This window comes from Panthera uncia, chromosome B1, assembly GCF_023721935.1.
Source record: "Panthera uncia isolate 11264 chromosome B1, Puncia_PCG_1.0, whole genome shotgun sequence".
In the NCBI taxonomy this organism is placed as follows: Eukaryota; Metazoa; Chordata; class Mammalia; order Carnivora; family Felidae; genus Panthera; species Panthera uncia.
This window is the reverse complement of record NC_064811.1, coordinates 20,896,131-20,913,396: the sequence shown is the minus strand read 5'-3', so window position 1 is coordinate 20,913,396 and position 17,266 is coordinate 20,896,131. Positions and strand designations below refer to the sequence as shown.

Below are 17,266 nucleotides of genomic sequence, written 5' to 3'. Positions count from 1 at the left end.
AAGCGTCTGACCCTTGATTCCAGCTCAGGTCATGATCTCACGGTTTGTGAGTGTGAAGTCCTCGTGGGGGCTCTGCGCTGACGGGGTTGAGCCCGCTTGGGATTCTCTCTCTCCCTGCCCCTCCCCCTGCTCACATGTGCACTCTCTCTCTCTCGAAATAAATAAATAAAGTTAAAAAAAAAAGAAGAAGAAGAAGAAAAGAAAAACTAACAACTGCACTGCTTTTGAGTGCCAAAGGGACATGAGTTTTAGTGTCCAGATGCAGATGTTGGTTTTCTCATAGACAAAAGCTAGGGCAGTTTATCTCTAGTAACATGAAAGAAAAGCTGAGCATATGGGTGCAGGTACAGTACATATGGTGCTGGGAATATGTGGGGCGGGGGGGGTCTCTTCTCAGAGCTTTCACTTTTTTCAGAAAGAGGACTCAAAGCCATCATCTGAAAAAGAGGTGGGGGTACGAAGATTCGGGAGGTGTGCAAAGTCATCGAAGAGACTGGCTAGATAACAGAATGGATGGATGACTGGGCTAGGGAAATGAAGTAGAATATCTGGGCAGAAGGAACGACTCTCTGGAGGTTAGCGGTCACGAATTTAAAGTACAGGCACTCCCGGGTGACTCAGTAGGTTGAACGTCTGACTCTTGGTTTCGGCTCAGGTCATGATCTCATGGTTCGAGGGTTCGAGTCCCATGCTTGGGATTCTCTCTCTCTCTCTCTCTCTTTATCTCTACCCCTCTCCCCTGCTAGTGCTCACTATAAATGAGTGAATGAATGAATGAGTGAATGAAGCACAGCTAGTTGCGTGTTTTCCTCCAGCCACGTTCAAATGCACACCGCCACCACAGAATTGGTGGAGAATTGTATTCCAGCGGGGTTAAGGTTTTGTCAGGTAATTACTATTAGAAAGTAGGAGGAAGGCAAGGGAGTTGAACACGTATTCAAGAGGAAGCGATTATAAAGATAGATCATGGCATTGACACATCTTTATTTGTTCTCTCCTGTCAGCTCACACTGACCTTGCTCTGTATCAGGTGCTCACTAAGGCTAACCTGAACCGCTCGAGCTGTTCACTGCCATGCTAAGCTAATCTCTCCTCACCAGTTACTGTCTGCACGCGGTTGGTGTTCATTTTTGTTGTCCCCATTCTCCTCCAAACTCCTTGCCTTTAAGAACCAGACATTTCTTACAACATTTCTATTCCGAAGCCACCGCTAAACTGTATACGATGCTACTCCTAGAATTTATATCTGCTTTAACTCTATTTGCATGGATCATTACATAAACGTATATCAGAACATTTATCAAATTATAACCGTGCAACTGCCTTTCCCTTCATTTTCCACTAAAATGTGAGCTTCATAAAATCTTTTTATGCGGGACCTAACACAGTACTTGCAAGAGAACACACTTGATATGGTGTGATATGGAGACATGAATAAGTGATATTTGATTGCCCTTGGGCCTTTCTTAAACCCCATTCAGTGGCACTGAAATATCTGTAACTATGACATATTCTTATATGTCACTACTGCTGAGCATATGCTAGATCGACCAGGCACAGGATAGAAGGCTTACCACACAACAGAGTAAGTCCCCATGTCTTCCCTTTACTATATAGGAATTCTTCTTTATGAATATTGTATACACTTTGGACCATATGTTAACTTTTTTAGGTTGTCATGCTATACCAGAACCCCAAAATGATTTAACTTCCCCATTTACTTACATAGACTAAGGGGCATCTTCCGAACACATTTTAAAATTGACAATCTAAAAATTTCAATATCAGAAAGCATTTTTAAGAATTTCATGCAAACTAAAAACTAAACTTTGGAATATGAAAAAGTTGACTTATTACTCAAAACATTATTTCTATAATATTCAGGGTTGTTGCCTGTAAAATTTAGGTAACTGACTAATTTAGGGTCACTCAGGGGCAGTATCTAGAGCATCCTTGTAACACAGACCCAGGTTTTCCTTAAAGAAGGATTACTGGGGGTGCCTGGGTGGCTCAGTCGGTTAAGCGTCCAACTTCGGCTCAGGTCATGATCTCGCGGTCCGTGAGTTCAAGCCCCGCGTCAGGCTCTGTGCTGACCACTCAGAGCCTGGAGCCTGTTTCAGATTCTGTGTCTCCCTCTCTCTCTGACCCTCCCCCGTTCATGCTCTGTCTCTCTCTGTATCAAAAATAAATAAACGTTAAAAAAAAATTAAAAAAAAAAAAAAAGAAGGATTACTGGAGGTTTTCTCATCTATCTGTGGATGCAGAAATGCCCCCTGCCATCTAATTTTGTAGTCTAGTCCCAAAACTCAATAAATGGGTTATGTCCTAAGGCATGGCCAGAAACATTAAATTTGCTCCATTATTACCAATAATTTCCTCATAAAGCAATCGTGTACCTAAGCAGTTCTGCCAAAGGAAAGCTTGTAATTAATGATTAAAAAACAAACAAACAAACAAACAAAAAACGCACAATAAAACAAACTTCCCTCTGTTTTATCTCTCTCTCACGCACACACAAACAGACACATATCCGAATAAATTTTTTTCCCAGAGAAAAATCAGAACTCAATTTCTGATAATATTGTTTTCAATGCATACAATTTTATTACACAAAGTGAACTTCTCTCTAGAAGTCAGACTACTTGTAAAATAAATTATTAAAAGGTATGATCACGGGGGCACCTAGGTGGCTCAGTTGGTTAAGCATCCAACTTCGGCTCAGGTCATAATCTCGCGGTTTGTGGGTTCGAGCCCCGCGTCGGTCTCTGTGCTGACAGCTCCGAGCCTGGAGCCTGCTTCGGATTCTGTCTCCCTCACTCTCGGCCCCTCCCCTGCTCACACTCTCTCTCCATCTCTCAAAAATAAACATTAAAATTTTTTTTTTAAAAAAGGTATGCTCATGGAAAGTGTTTCCTTAATAACCATCAACATGAGGAAAATTTAGTTCTGCATAATTCCCAACACAAAGCTTAGGCATTATAATTATCCTTTTCTTTATGTTAGAGGGATAAAGATCCGCAGTAAAGCTTATTTTAGCGTTCTTACTGAAGTACTAAAAGTAGCAAAGGCCATGAGATCTATGACTGAAAAAAATTATTTACAATCTAAAAAAAAAAAACAATTGGACTAAAATATTGATAAAAATGGAAAATAAAGGTTAAAGCACATTCCTACAATATTACTCTTTGTGACATTAATTAATATCCAATGTTTTACACAAACACATTAAAACAATTGCAAAACATGTTTTATCTTGTTTTGTCTCCTTAGCTAGCATCAAAGGTAATATAATTTACATATAATATAGAGATCAATAAATATTTACCGATGACCATTCTGCTTTTCTCAGAGAATACATCCATTGTTCATAAAATCATCCTGTTTGTCGGACTCAGTCACTTATAAGTTTTCCAGGTTTGGGTGGGAGAGGCAAAATGAATACACAATAGTCCCCCGTAATCTGCAGGGAATACATTCTAAGACCCTCCAGTGGATGCCTGAAACCACAGACAGTATGGAACCTTATATATACTATGTTTTTTCCTACATATACATACCTACGGTAAAGTTTAATTTATAAATTAAGGCATAGTAAGAGATTAAGAACAATAACTAATAATAAAGTAGAACTATAACACTATACTGTAATAAGTTATGTGGATATCGTCTGTCTCTCTCGGAATGTCTCATACTATACTCACTTTCTTCTTTCTGTGAGGATGTGAGATAATGAAATGCCTACGTGATGAAACAAAGTGAAGGAAATGACATAGGCAGTTGATGTAGCCTCAGGCTACCATCGATCTCCTGACTGTACATCAGAAGGAAGATCATCTGCTTCTGAACTACCTCTGACTATGGGCAACCGAAACCATGGAAAGCGAAACTGTGGAGAAGCAGGCTGGTACGTTCAAGGGTTCATTGTGGCCCTTATTTCAAGAAATTGTTACCACCCTCATTTATTACTTAAAAAAAAAAATTTTTTTTATTTATTTTGAAAGAGACAGAGAGAGAGCAGGTGAGGACCAGAGAGAGAGACAGAGAATTCCAAGCAGGCTCCACGCTTATCGCGGAGCCTGATGCGGGGCTCGATCTCACAACTGTGAGATCGTGACCTGAGCCGAAATCAAGAGCCAGACGCTTAACTGACTGAGCCACCCAGGCGCCCCTGTTACCAGTCTCATTTAAAAGGATACCCTTACTAATTCTTTTCACTGAAGGAGGCAGTTTTGTTACCTGTTACCTGGTGGTAAAGCCCCCTTTACCACCACCAAAAAGCTTTTGTAATTGTAAGTTAAAACTGACAATCCTCTTCTGTCCAGTCACCAAATGGGATGAAATTGTCACCTTTATACTTTCTCTCCCCACACACTGAAGCAGAGCGGTCAACATGCTAGAAATCATGCCATCGCTGACCCTTAGCTGATATTATTATGTATTCGTGCTTAGTGTCATAACAGTTTCGTGTTCAGGATCAAAATAATTAGCACTGGAAGGACCAAAAAAATTTAACTAGTTAAAATTTTTGTCACGTAGCATTTAGTTTGTTTGGCTTCATTTGTTTTATGTCTTTAATACTGTGCAACATGAACTAATCTGTTTCCCTTAGGAATGAGTTCATAAAAAAAATCCGCCACATCTAGAACTAAACTCCATTTAAGGAAATCTAGATCCCCATACAATGAAAGTGAAACTTTGGTCAGCCAATAATTACTAAAATTACGCTTTCAGATAAAAGAAGAAAGCTTCTTTCTCAACAATGAAAAAAAATCAAACCTCATCAATGAAAAAAAGTCTGATGTTAAAATAAACGTTTTCATTCAGTATCTATAGCATGACATGCGCTAGAATTAACAGTGGGGACCAAAACACTTACCGAATTTATATGGAAGAGACGATCATAAAATAATCAAATGAGCCATAATAAGAGCTATAAATAAAAGGTATGAAAAGTACTACACAATACTTTAAAAGTACACTGTAGATGGCCATGACCTTGTTGTGTGTGTTTGTGTAGGGAAGTAGGGAGTAGGTCAGGGAAGGTCTATGTGAGGAAAGGGATATTTTAGCTGAGAGCTGAAGGAAAAAAGAGGAATTTCCTTGGAGAAGAGGAGAAGGGAACAGTCTTTCACATCAAAGGAACTGTAGGTCTGATGGCCCTGAGGTAGAAAGGAATACAAGGAATTTGAGCAGTGAAAAGATCAGGGTGGCTGAAATACAGGGTGCCAGAATGTCACAACAGGTAAACAGTGGCGCTGGAGAAGTGGCCAGAGACATAGGGTCATGTAGGCCCTGGGAGGGATTTTAATCTTTTTGGTTTTCATCACACAAGTGGCATTTGGATTGGTGTTTTTGAAAGACCAGTCTGAGCAATCAGGTAAGAAAAAGAAATAAAAGATATCTGAATAGCAAGAAAGAAAAAAAAAAAAGCATATTGTCTTTATTTGCGGACGTTATGGAGATAGGGAAACCGAAGGGACCTCATGAGGAAAAATTGTTTCCTTTGCTTCTTTTCTGGCTTCTATTCTTGCTGAGGCCTGCACCCCTGCCCTCCACATGCCTTAATGTAAGTCCTCCTTATGAGGGACAAAGAGTTGACGATTTCTTTGGAGTCTTCTAGCACAACAGATAACATCTAAGGAATGACCAGGTCAGGCCGTCATGTGCATGTTCCAGACCACTGTCCCTGAACACCTTGATGCCAAGACCTTCTGGCTGTAGGGAATAAGTGACTTATGACAGACACCTGGATCCTGTCTTTGTTTTGACCAGTTCCGGGATGCCTGAGAAGACACGTGTACCAGACCACAAGCATCAATAAAAACCCCAGGCCCCTAGCAAAGACTTCCTGTACTCCGACTGTACCTGCTCTCTCTCTCTATTCCTTCAATAAACTCTGCTTTCACCTCCTGATGGTTCAAGTTTGATTTCCATCCTTTGTGAAGCCAAGGGCCATCTTGGCTGGTCCTGTGTGACTCCCTCTGGGTCCTTCGACCCAGCCTGCCTGCATCATCTTGGCGACCACAAAGGGACCCTCAGAAGAACAGCAGTAGCGTCAGATTTAGTCTGCAAAGCACAATTTGGCTTTCAGGAACCGGTAAGTTCCTCCTCTGGGAAACAGTTGGTTTAACGTTGATGTAATTTTTGTCAATGTGTAACTGGTCCATTCTCCAGTGGGGAAGGGAAACTGGAAAAACTGGTTGCAAACCTGCTCTCTTAATCCCCGTTCTCTCTCAGCTCTGAAACTTTTTTTACTCTGGCTTCCAGACAACTTCAAGGCTGTTAGTTGTCGTGAGAGACTGAGTTGCTCAGCTCTGAAGAAGAGGGATGCACGTTCCTCCCCGCTGAAAGGTGTTCTTAGGCAAATAAGGGCCAAGGGAAGTATCACAGATTATTCGAGATAGATAGTGGTCCCATAGAAACCACCCCCTCCTACTACAGTAGTTTTTGGCTCGCCCCAGGAAGCACACAGGTGGATTGATCATCCAGGGCTCTGAGCCCCCATGGTGGTTTTGGGCTGCCACTGGGAGAAACCAAAGCAGAAAAGAGTGGAAGATAGGCCTACGGCTGATCCACATTCGATCCACATTCAATCCACAACAGGTTTTTCCTAGAATAGAGTCCAAATCGTCTCTCCATCTCTCTTTTTTTCTCGCTCACTTGCTCGCTCTCTTTTCCACTGCCGGGTGGATGTCTCCTCGTGGCAATTCTGGGATGCTGGAATGGTGTTGGGGACTGGTAGCCAATCCCGCTGAGGACCCAAATCTTAGAATAAAGAAGTGGTCCTGGTGCCCCCAGTTGCACTGGGTTTTCCGCTTATAGGGATGACACATGGCAGGCTGGTCACTGCCACGTGGATGTCTCCTTGTTGGATGGGGGAGGAGACATGTGGCAAGCTGGAATCTTTTGCACCCTCTTGCTCACTATGCCTGACCCTATCACTCTGCTATACCTCTTTCTACCCCTCTGAATTTTCTCCTTTTTTTCCCTTTAAATTGTTCTCCTTGCCACTACATAACTATATTCTCTGACCATAGTATTCTGCATTAGCGGGCTTCCCTATCCTTAAGAGATGATTTTTCCCCTTTTGGTTCCTAGGAAACTCCATGACTTCTATCCTACTCATTAGGCTGGGGCCACTGTGGCCAATGACTCCATGCTCTGCCTTAGATCTCTGGCATTGTGAACAATACTTTCCTAGAATCTTATCCTCCCTTTGCCCCAGCCTGACTCCTTGATTATGGTCCTCAAAGGGGGCAACAGTGAGCATTCCAACGGATTGCCTGTTAGGATGTCTGTCACATAATTAGGCACACTTTATGTTGGATAAGTTGAAAAAGAAGAAGTTAATATTCTATTGTAATGAGGCTTGGCCCCAATATCCACTTAGGAGACCAAGAAATCTGGCCAGCAAATGGGACTTTGGATTACAATACCATTTTACAGCTTGATTTATATTGTAAGAGGGAAGGGAAATGGAATGAAGTGCCTTCTGTGTTACCCTTTATGGTCCTGTATCAGGATCCCAAAGGACGATATAAAGGCTGCATGGCCCCAATTCCTAAATCAGCAGAGGCACCTGACATCATGGAACTGACTCTGGTGTTTGATCTGACTTGGGGGAACCTACAGATCTTATTATTGTCTCATTGTGGCACTGTAGAGAAGGGAATGAGACCGTGTATAGTTAAGCCAGTTATTTTGATAAGGGCAAGTAACTCAAGGAAAGGATGAAAACCCAGCTCTCGTTGGAGCCTCTCTGGAGGTCCTCTGGTGGAGACTTTCCAGAAGTATACTCATACAGACCCCATTTCCCTGGAAAAGCAGTCATTGTGGGTTGTGCATTCATCCTGCAATCTGCAGCAGACATCAGGAGAAAATTACAGAAGGCAATTACTGGGTCCCAAACTCCTAGGAACCAACTGTTGAATATGGCTTTTGCCATCTTTAATAACAGAGACAGGTCAGAGAAGGGGGATGAATTTGTCCAAAATAAATGCCATGCCCAGCTTTTGGCCATGGCATTGGGGAACCCTGCACTCCAGGATCACTTCATCTGGAAGCCTGTGAGGCCAGAGTCTGGCAAAGTCTCACAAAAAGCCGGGCCCCAATCAATGTGCCTTCTGTAAGATGGACGGCCACTGGAGAAAGGATCATTCCCACCTCAAAAGGAAGATGGGTCCAGTCCCAAAACCTCTATTGGCCAAAGTTATGGAGGACTGAAGGGGCCCAACCTCTCCTATGGCTCATCCCCGACATCTCAACATAACATATCAGGAGCCAGGAGCCTCGGGTGATCCCTCATGTGGCAAGTAAGGAAATTTAATTTTTATTGGACATAGGAGCCACTTACTCTGTCCTGACTCAACACAATGGGCTTCTGTCCCAGCACTCTTGTACAGTTACTGGAATAGATAGATGGCCACAGGGGAGACCATTTACTTGTCTACTAGCTTGTGGCATGGACTCGCTCTTGCTCTCACAAAGCTTTCTCTGGATAGCTAAGTGCCTTACTCCTTTACCGGGGAGTGGCTTCCTTGCTAAGCCACAAACTGCCATCCAAATAGGACTGACAGAACCAAATGCAGAGAAAACAAAGCTTATGATGATTAAGACGCCTAGACAGGCCAGTGGGAAATAACATTTATGTGTCAGATAGTATACCACGCCATACTGCAATCAGAATGATACCTGATGCAATGGGAAACAGAATTTCCTGGGAGAGCCAGGAATATTTCACCCATTCTTATCTCCCTAAGACCACATGTAGAATATCCTTGGAAAAGGCAAAGAGCAGAGACACAAAAAGGTATTTGGCCTCTGATTAAGAAATTTTTGAGGGGTGCCTGGGTGGCTCAGTTGGTTGGCATCCGACTTCAGCTCAGGTCATGATCTCACAGTCCGTGAGTTTTAGCCCCGCGTTGGGCTCTGTGCTGACAGCTCAGAGCCTGGAGCCTGTTTCAGATTCCATGTCTCCCTCTCTCTCTGCCCCTCCCCTGCTTGTGCTCTGTCTCTCTCTCTCAAAAATAAACATTAAAAAATTTTTTTAAAAAGAAAAATTTGAAATATGGATTATTAACCCCTTGTCAGTCACCCTGCAATACCGCCATTCTATTAGTTAAGAAGCCAAATGGGGTGAAATGCTTTATCCAGGATTTATGGTCTCTAACCCTTATACTATACTGACTCCAGTTCCTCTGGATACAAACTAGTTTATGATCTTAGATTTAAAGGGTGCTTTCTTCTGCACACGAGAACACCCTGACTCCAATCTTTTTGTTTCCACATGGACTACCCCTGATACTTGTGAGATTTCCCAGTTGACCTGGACAGGGCTGCCTCAGGGCTTCTGACACAGCCCGAATTTGTTGGGAGCACTTTAAAAAGGGAACTAGGGGATTTACAACTGATTAATGGAAAGTTGCTTCAACGTGTGGATGATACATTGACTGCCAGCCCAACAGGAGGATTCTGACGAAAACACAATCCTCACCTTTAACTTTTTAGGACAGCGGGGGTACAGAGTGTCTCCCCAGAAAGCCCAGGCTTCTAAGGAGAAGGCTCAACATGCGGGCTACATTCTCACTCCAGAGGCACAGACATGGATGAGCCCAGGACAGAAAAACGGCCATACTGTATATTTGAGTACCTCAAACCAAAAGGCAGTTAAGAGCCTTCTTAGGCATGGTAGCTTTTTGTTGCATTTGGATTCCCGGGGATGGCCTTATGGCCAAACTCCTTTATAGAGTATTACAAGGACGTGAGTTAGAACCCCTGGAATGGAATGATGACTGCCACCAAGGCTTCAAAGGTCTGAAGAAAAAAAAATGCTGAGCACTGCTCCTATCTTGGGGCTCCCAAACCTGGGAAAGCCCTTCACCTTACGTGTGTGAGAAAGGAGAGGAAGAGGCTTGGGCATCCTAACTCCTCACTCAAAACTCAGACCTGTTGCTAGACCAGTGGCTTATTTCCCCAAACAGTTAGATCTGGTAGCAGAAAGCTGGCCAGGATGTTTATGAGCAGTGGCTGTGACTGCCCCACTAGCTGGAGAAGCTAGCAACTTTATGCTAGGACAACATCTGGATGTCATGATCCCACATCAAGTCCAAGGGGTTTTAGAGGTCAGGACATGAATGGTTACGAGGAGGGAGATTTTTGAGGTACCAAGCCCTCCTCCTTGACACCCCTGATGTAACTAACCCTCAGGTTGTGTCAAGGTTTCAACCTAGTTACTCTATTACCCGATGAAGGCAAGCAGGGGCTTCCAATCTATACCTGTGTGGATATTACAGAACAAGTGTATTCAAGCCAGCCTCATTTAAAGAACAAAACTTTGTCCAACCCAGAGGCTGAATGGCCTCCAGACAGAAGGAGCTTTATGCATGAGGGAACCAGAAAAACCAGGTAGGCTATTATTAGCCGATAGGGTATGACTGAGGCAAAAGACTTCAGCACAAAAGCCCAAACTAATTGCTTTAATCCAAGCGCTACAACTACGTAAAGAGTTAAGTATATATACTGCTTCTAAATATGGCTTCTTAATACTTCAGGCTCATGCAGCCATCTGCAAAGAACGGGCCTATTAAATTCAAAAGGCTCCCCTATAAAACACAAAGAGAAAATGTTTAACATGATTAGGGGCTATACGGCTTCGTTAGGAGATGGCAGCTGTGTACTGTAAAGGACACCAAACAGACCAAACCACGATGAGTAAAGGAAACAATTTTGCGGATAGACTAGCAAGAGTGGTGGCAAGGAAGGAAGAGCTTGCTACACGGGTCTTAGCTCTAATTCCAGAAAACTCCTCTGCAAGAAATAAGCCCAAACTATACTCCCTCTGAGGCTCAATGCGCCTCACAGAGGGATCTGAAATGGATTCAAAGGGAAGGTATATATTGAATAACATGTATGTACTCCCCAAGGCATCGCAATGGAAAATAATTAAGCCTTCTTCCGCCGCTCCCGGTGCTGCTTGTGTGCTCGCTCGGTGTGGACACAGTACCTCTTTGGGGAAGCGGCAGCTGAGGGGACGTCGGCGCTCTCCATGGCCAACGAAAAGCCCAAGCAAGAAGTCACGACTAAGAACAATGATCATATTAATTTGAAGGTGGCAGGGCAGGATGGTTCTGTGGTGTACTTTAAGATTAAGAGGCATACGCTACTCAGTAAACTGATGAAAGCCTACTGTGAACGGCAGGGTTTGCCAATGAGGCAGGTCAGGTTCCGATTCGATGGACACCCGATCAAGGAAACGGACACACCTGCACAGCTGGAAATGGAGGACGAAGACACAATTGATGTGTTCCAGCAGCAGACAGGAGGTGGCTACTAAGCAGGGATCCCGCCACTTTACTCTAGAACTCGGTTCCTCCAGACCAAGAAGATAGGCTCAATTAGAAAACCACAATTCGGTTCTACCACATCATGACTACTACAGTACAGCTTTCTCTGTTCCTTCATTTTCCCTTCCCCGTTCCTTTATTGTGCATAGAGCAACTGTGTATGTGCACAACCACACTGCATTTGTTTTTAAATAAATGGTCAATGGTATGTTTTGACTGACATCAAGTGGGGAAAAATACTGGTTCCGTGAAAATATCCCTTTTCTCCATTAGTAGCATGCTCCTTCAGCTCTTATCTTTATATTCGAGTAAGTTGTTTTGCTCTCGTGGTTTAACAAAAAAAGAACAACATAAAAATCTTTGCCCACGATCGTGCGATCGAAGAATTTTAATGCCCTTTGTAATTGTGAAAGCAGTGATAATTTTATAACTTTTTTGTATGTAGGTATTACATGTAGGGCAATCTGTCCCTAAGTAGGGATAAACTACTCTAAAAGAAATGGATCCCAGGGGCGCCTAGGTGGCTCAGTGGGTTGAGCTTCCGACTTCGGCTCAGGGCATGATCTCACGGTCCGTGAGTTCAAGCCCCACATCGGGCTCTTTGCTGACAGCTCGGAGCCTGGAGCCTGTTTCGGGTTCTGTGTCTCCCTCTCTCTGACCCTCCCCTGTTCATGCCCTGTCTCTCTGTGTCTCAAAAATAAACACTAAAAAAATTTTTTTTAAAGAAATGGATCCTAGATAGTTTTCCCTTCAAGTCAAGGCATCTTGTTGTTTAAATAAACTTCTTGTTTAAAATGAAAAAAAAAAAAAGAATTAAGCAAATACATGACTCCACCCACTTTGGTGGAGACACTATGGAAAATCTATTGCATCAAGTATTCAGAGGAAAGAATCTAACCAAGACTATAAGAAAAGTTACCAGAGAATGTGAGATTTGTGTCAAAAATGACCCAAGGTCCAATCCTATGCCTTTCCTCTTGATTAAGCCATTTGAACATACAAACACTTACCCTGGGGAAGACTGGCAAATTGACTTCACTCAAATGCCACCCTATCTGGGATATAAGTATCTGTTGGTTTATGTGAGTACATTTACAGGGTGGGTAGAGGCCTTCCCTGTAGGATAGAAAGAGCTTTAGAGGTTTCTAAGACCTTTTTGAAGAGGTGTCTGCGTGGCTCAGTCGGTTAAGTGACTTCAGTTCGGGTCGTGATCTCATAGTTCGTGAGTTTGAGCCCTGCATCGGGCTCTCTGCTGTCAGCACAGAGCCTGCTTCAGATCCTCTGCCTCCCTCTCTCTGCCCCTCCCCAGCTTGCGCTCTCTCTCTCTCTCAAAACTAAACAAATATTAAAAAAAAAAAAAAGACCTCATTAAAGGAAGTCATACCTAGGTTCGGACTTCTCCAGAATCTGCAAAGTGATAATGGCCCCTCTTTCGCTGCTAAAATAACACAACAATTATCAGTGACTCTAGGGATCTGCTATCAACTCCACGCCTCACGTAGGCCTCAATCCTCAGGAAAAATGGACAAAACGAACCATATCCTTAAACGAACTCAGGCAAAACTCTGTCAACGAACTCGTGAAACATGGTAACAGATGTTACTGATGCTTTGCTAAGTGGTTCCAAGGAGGAGTCTTAAATTGGGCCCCTTTAAATTAAAATATGGAAGACCTTTTCTCACTGCAGCTCTATGGTTTGCTGAGGAAACCAACCAAATTTTAAAATATATTAGTAGTCTGGGTAAAGTACTAGTCTCTCCAAAAGCATGGAAATAAAATACTTCCATATCCCACTGAAGACAAGCAATCTGTGCCAATACTAGCAGGAAGGTACCATTCAAAACAAGGAAAAGGGGGTCAACTGAAGATCAGCTCGAACCACGGTGGGAAGGGCCCTGTCAAGTTTGACTCAGCACCCCCACAGCAGTAGAGTCAAACTATCTCCAGCTGGGTTCACTTGTCCAGAATCAAACCTATCTCTCCTGAGTCTTTACAGGAGCCAACTTTGATACCGCTTCCAAGGGAAGAAGGAGACACATATGCCTGTGAGTCTGTCAACGATTTAAAATATCTTTTCAAGAATATACCTGCTGCAGTGTCTACCTGAAGCTCCTAGCACCTACCCACTCCTGAGAACCCGAGGAAAAACCCCAAGTTGCTGCTCTGAAGGACCAATAAGTAAGGCTCGATGAAGCTTTTAAAATCTTTCACTTTTCTGAGTTTACTCTTTCCGTATCTAGCTCTAGGGAAATTAAACGGCCCCAATTTATTTTTGCAATGGGCTCAAAACTACGCTGATAATTTACAGAAAAGTTCCTGCTGGATTTGTGGCCTCCTCCCTTTATCCAGCACCTCAGGCCTCCCTTGGTGGGTTTCTCCTTTGCAAGGCACAGACTGGCATTACTTATGCCAATACATAGAAGATATGGTTTTCAGCCCAAATACGAGCATATATAGTGACATCTCGATCACTAACAGAAAGGTTTCTTATTGGCCTATGGTAAATTCCACCTGGAATTCTCCAGGCCATGAAAGACCTTTTTCCTACACCCAGACTGCCAAAATCATGAATGAATATGCCAACGCTAATATTGAAAATAAACAAGCATTGTGGGGAACAATTAAGCCTAACAATATGAGATATACTGATGATGGTTATTTTCAAGTATGGGATGAATTTATGTGGCTTACTCCTACCATAGGTCACTTAAATCAGAGAGCTCTTTTGTGTTGGGAGCAAAGAAATCATACCTATGATGCCTGGCCTAACAGTACCCGTGAATTAGGATGGCTCTCCCAAAGAGACTGTACCCATACCATTGTTTTACAAGCAACCGATTGGTTTGCCACTGACTGGTTCAGACGGCCAAGCATCAGGTGGTTGGCGCCTAATGGAACTCAGTGGCTGTGTGGCGCAAATTTGTGGCCCTGGCTACCTCCTGGATGGATAGGGCGCTGTACCCTGGGCTTTCCCTGGATGCAAGGGAGTTGGCATAAAGAAATACCGAAGCCTGCAAATTATCCCTATCTGCTTCATCGCTGGACACGGTCAGTCTTCCACTGGTATGATCACCTGTTAAGTATTTTTGTGCCTCAACTGGGAATAGAAGACATAATATGGCATGTAGAGGCCCTCACAAACTATACCACAAAAGCCCTTAATGATTCTATGCGGGGACTGTCGCTGTTAAATTCTGAAGTTACATTAATGAGAAAGGCTGTATTACAAAATAGGATGGCCTTAGACATACTCACAGCAGCTCAGGGAGGAACCTGTGCTATCATTAAAACTGAATGCTGCGTATACATCCCAGATAGCTCAGCTAACATATCCGACGTTTTGGCTGACATGCGCACCCAAATTGAAGCAATGTCTGACGCCTCTGGTTCCCTCAATGATTGGATTTCTTCCTGGTCTAGTGGAGGTATATGGGCTTGGTGGAAAAAACTTCTTTTACTAGCAATAGCAGTAGTTATGCTAGCGTTTTTTCTCTGCTGTGGGGGCTACTGTTGTTGCATGCTCTGCACGAATATGTCAGAAAAATTATCAGAACGGGTGCTCTTTAGGAGCCATTTTATTCCCAGGTTGAAGCCTCACGTACACCTTTGACAATCTACAACTAGGGGCCCTTCATTTAACTGGGATTTTTATACCTCCCAGGAGGTAGGGTCTTCGATCCCTTTCAGCCTGAAGAAGCTACAGAAGACGAGACCTTCACCCTTCAACACCCCTTAAGAATAAGGAGGATAAAAATCCCATAGCAGGCAATGAGACAGGGAAACCGAAGGGATAGCATGAGAAAAAAGTTGGTTTTCTTTTTCATTTTGCTTCTTCTCGGGCTTCTGTTCTTGCTAGGACCCGCCCTGCCTTAATGTATGTCCTCCTTGTAAGGCACAGAGTTAATGATTTCTTTGGAGTCTTCTAGCACAATACATAACATCTAAGGAGTGACCAGGCGAGGCCATTATGTGCATATGCCAGACCACTGTCACTGAACACCTTGATGCCAAGACCCCCCCGGCTCCATGGAATAAGTGATTTATGCTGGTCGCCTAGACCCTGTCTTCGTTCTGACCGGTTTGGGGATGCCTGAGAAGACATGTGCACCAGATCCCAGTCGTCAATAAAAACCCAAGGCCCCAAGCAAAGACTCCCTCTTTTCCTTTCTGAGTCTCGCAGACACTCCGTGTGTATCTGCTCTCTCTCTCTCCCTTCAATAAACTCTGCTTTCACCTCCTGCTGGCTTGTGTTTGATTTCCATCCTGTGTGAAGCCAGGGACCCTCTTGGCCTATCCTGTGGGACCCCTTCTGGATCCTCAGGCCCAGGCTGCCTGCATTAATATGAACTTATACATAAAAAAATCCTGAAGACTCCACCAAACACCTGCTAGCACTAACTAATCAACCAATTCAGTAAAGTTGCAGGAAACAGAAACCGACATAGAGAAAACAGCTGCATTTCTATACACTAGGAACAAAGCATCTGAAAACAATAAGGAAAACAATCCCATTTACAATAATATCCAAAATAATAAAATACTAAAGAATAAATTTAACCAAGTGGATGAAAGATCTGTACACTGATAAGATTTTGATGAACAAAACTGCAGAAGACACAAATGAAAAAATACCCCTAATTCATCAGAAGAAATAACACTGTTAAAATGTCCATATTACCAAAAGCCATCTATAGATTCAATGTCATCCCTGTCAAAATTCCAATGGCATTTTTTTACAGAAATAGAAAAACCAGTCCTAAAACTAGTATAGAATAGCCAAAGCAATCTTGAGAAAGAACAACAAAGCTGGAGGCATTACACTTCCTGATTTCAAACTATACTTCAAAGCTACAATAATCAAAACCATATGGTACTGGCATAAAAACAGACACATAGGCCAATGGAACAGAATCAAGAGCACAGAAGTAGATCCCTATATATTTCACAAGGGAGCCAAGAATATTCAATGCAGAAAGGTTAGTACTTCAAAAATTGGTGCTGGGAAACCAGATAATCACAATGCAGAATGAAATTGGACCCTATCTTATGTCACTCACAAAAGTGAACTTAAAATGGATGAAAGACTTAAATTTAAGACTTGAACCATAAAACTCAAAGAAGAAACATGGAGGGGCATCTGGGTGTCCCCGTTGGATAAGCATCCGACTTCGGCTCAGGTCATGATCTCACGGTTTGTGAGTTCGAGCCCCGAACTGGGCTCTGCACTAACAGCGTGGAGCCTGCTTGGGATTCTCTCTCTCTTCCTCTCTCTCTGCCCCTCCCCTGCTCACTCTCACTCTGTCTCTCAAAAATAAAGAAACTTAAAAAATACATATATGGAGAAAATCTCCTTGACATTGGTCGTGGCAGTGATTTCCTGGATATGATGCCAAAAGCACAAGGAACAAAAGCAAAAATAAATGAGACTCCATCAGAGCTGAGTTTGCTTCCTTATTTGTTTACTGACTTGGTTGGAATATTTTATTGACGCTTATTTCTCTCCAGTGTGCAACCTCTGATGTATCTTAGAGGGCACAGTCTTGTGTGGACAGTCACTCCTCGATGACACAGGTTTTAGCACCGTTCTCCTTAATGGTCTCTTTCTCTGACCCCTCTGCTAAGCTTCCTGCCCCTGTTGGTATCACAACCACATGTTAGGCTCTACCGATTGACAGGTGATTGCTCTATTGTTTTTAACAACACCCTGAGGCATAAATTGTACCAGTCTGATCCCATTGAATTTTGAATCCTTTACAGAAGTCATTTTTGAGGCCAGTCTTTGAAACATGTTTCAACCCCAGCAAGACTTTTCTTAGCTGTCTCTTTCTCTGTTTCTCTGGTAAACAAGGTGGCTTCTGGTTTCGCTAGTTGCTCGTATGAAGTTAATTGCCTCCTCTTAATCGCCTATCATTAAAATCTCCATT

At 43.1% G+C, this 17,266-nt stretch overlaps 2 protein-coding genes across 12 annotated transcripts in view; one reads left to right on the top strand and one right to left on the bottom strand.

The window, feature by feature from the left end:
• TBC1D19 (TBC1 domain family member 19) overlaps positions 1-17,266 on the bottom strand; it is a 146,737-nt gene that overhangs the window by 44,326 nt on the left and 85,145 nt on the right. The window lies entirely within an intron of this gene.
• The window catches only part of LOC125923550 (small ubiquitin-related modifier 2-like), a 46,157-nt gene continuing 32,345 nt past the window's right edge, over positions 3,455-17,266 (top strand). The window contains exons 1-4 of one of the 10 annotated variants that reach the window (XR_007458076.1): positions 3,472-3,904; positions 5,773-6,097; positions 13,339-13,520; positions 14,045-14,185. Coding sequence is in view for 1 of the 10 variants with exons in the window: in XM_049631887.1 (XP_049487844.1) it covers positions 11,045-11,332 (288 nt within the window). In the remaining 9 variants the exon portion in view is untranslated. Of the gene's footprint in view, positions 3,905-5,772; positions 6,098-10,922; positions 13,310-13,329; positions 14,186-17,266 lie in introns of those variants that run through there. The other 9 variants (XM_049631887.1, XR_007458082.1, XR_007458075.1 and 6 more) reach the window with 9 other exon arrangements.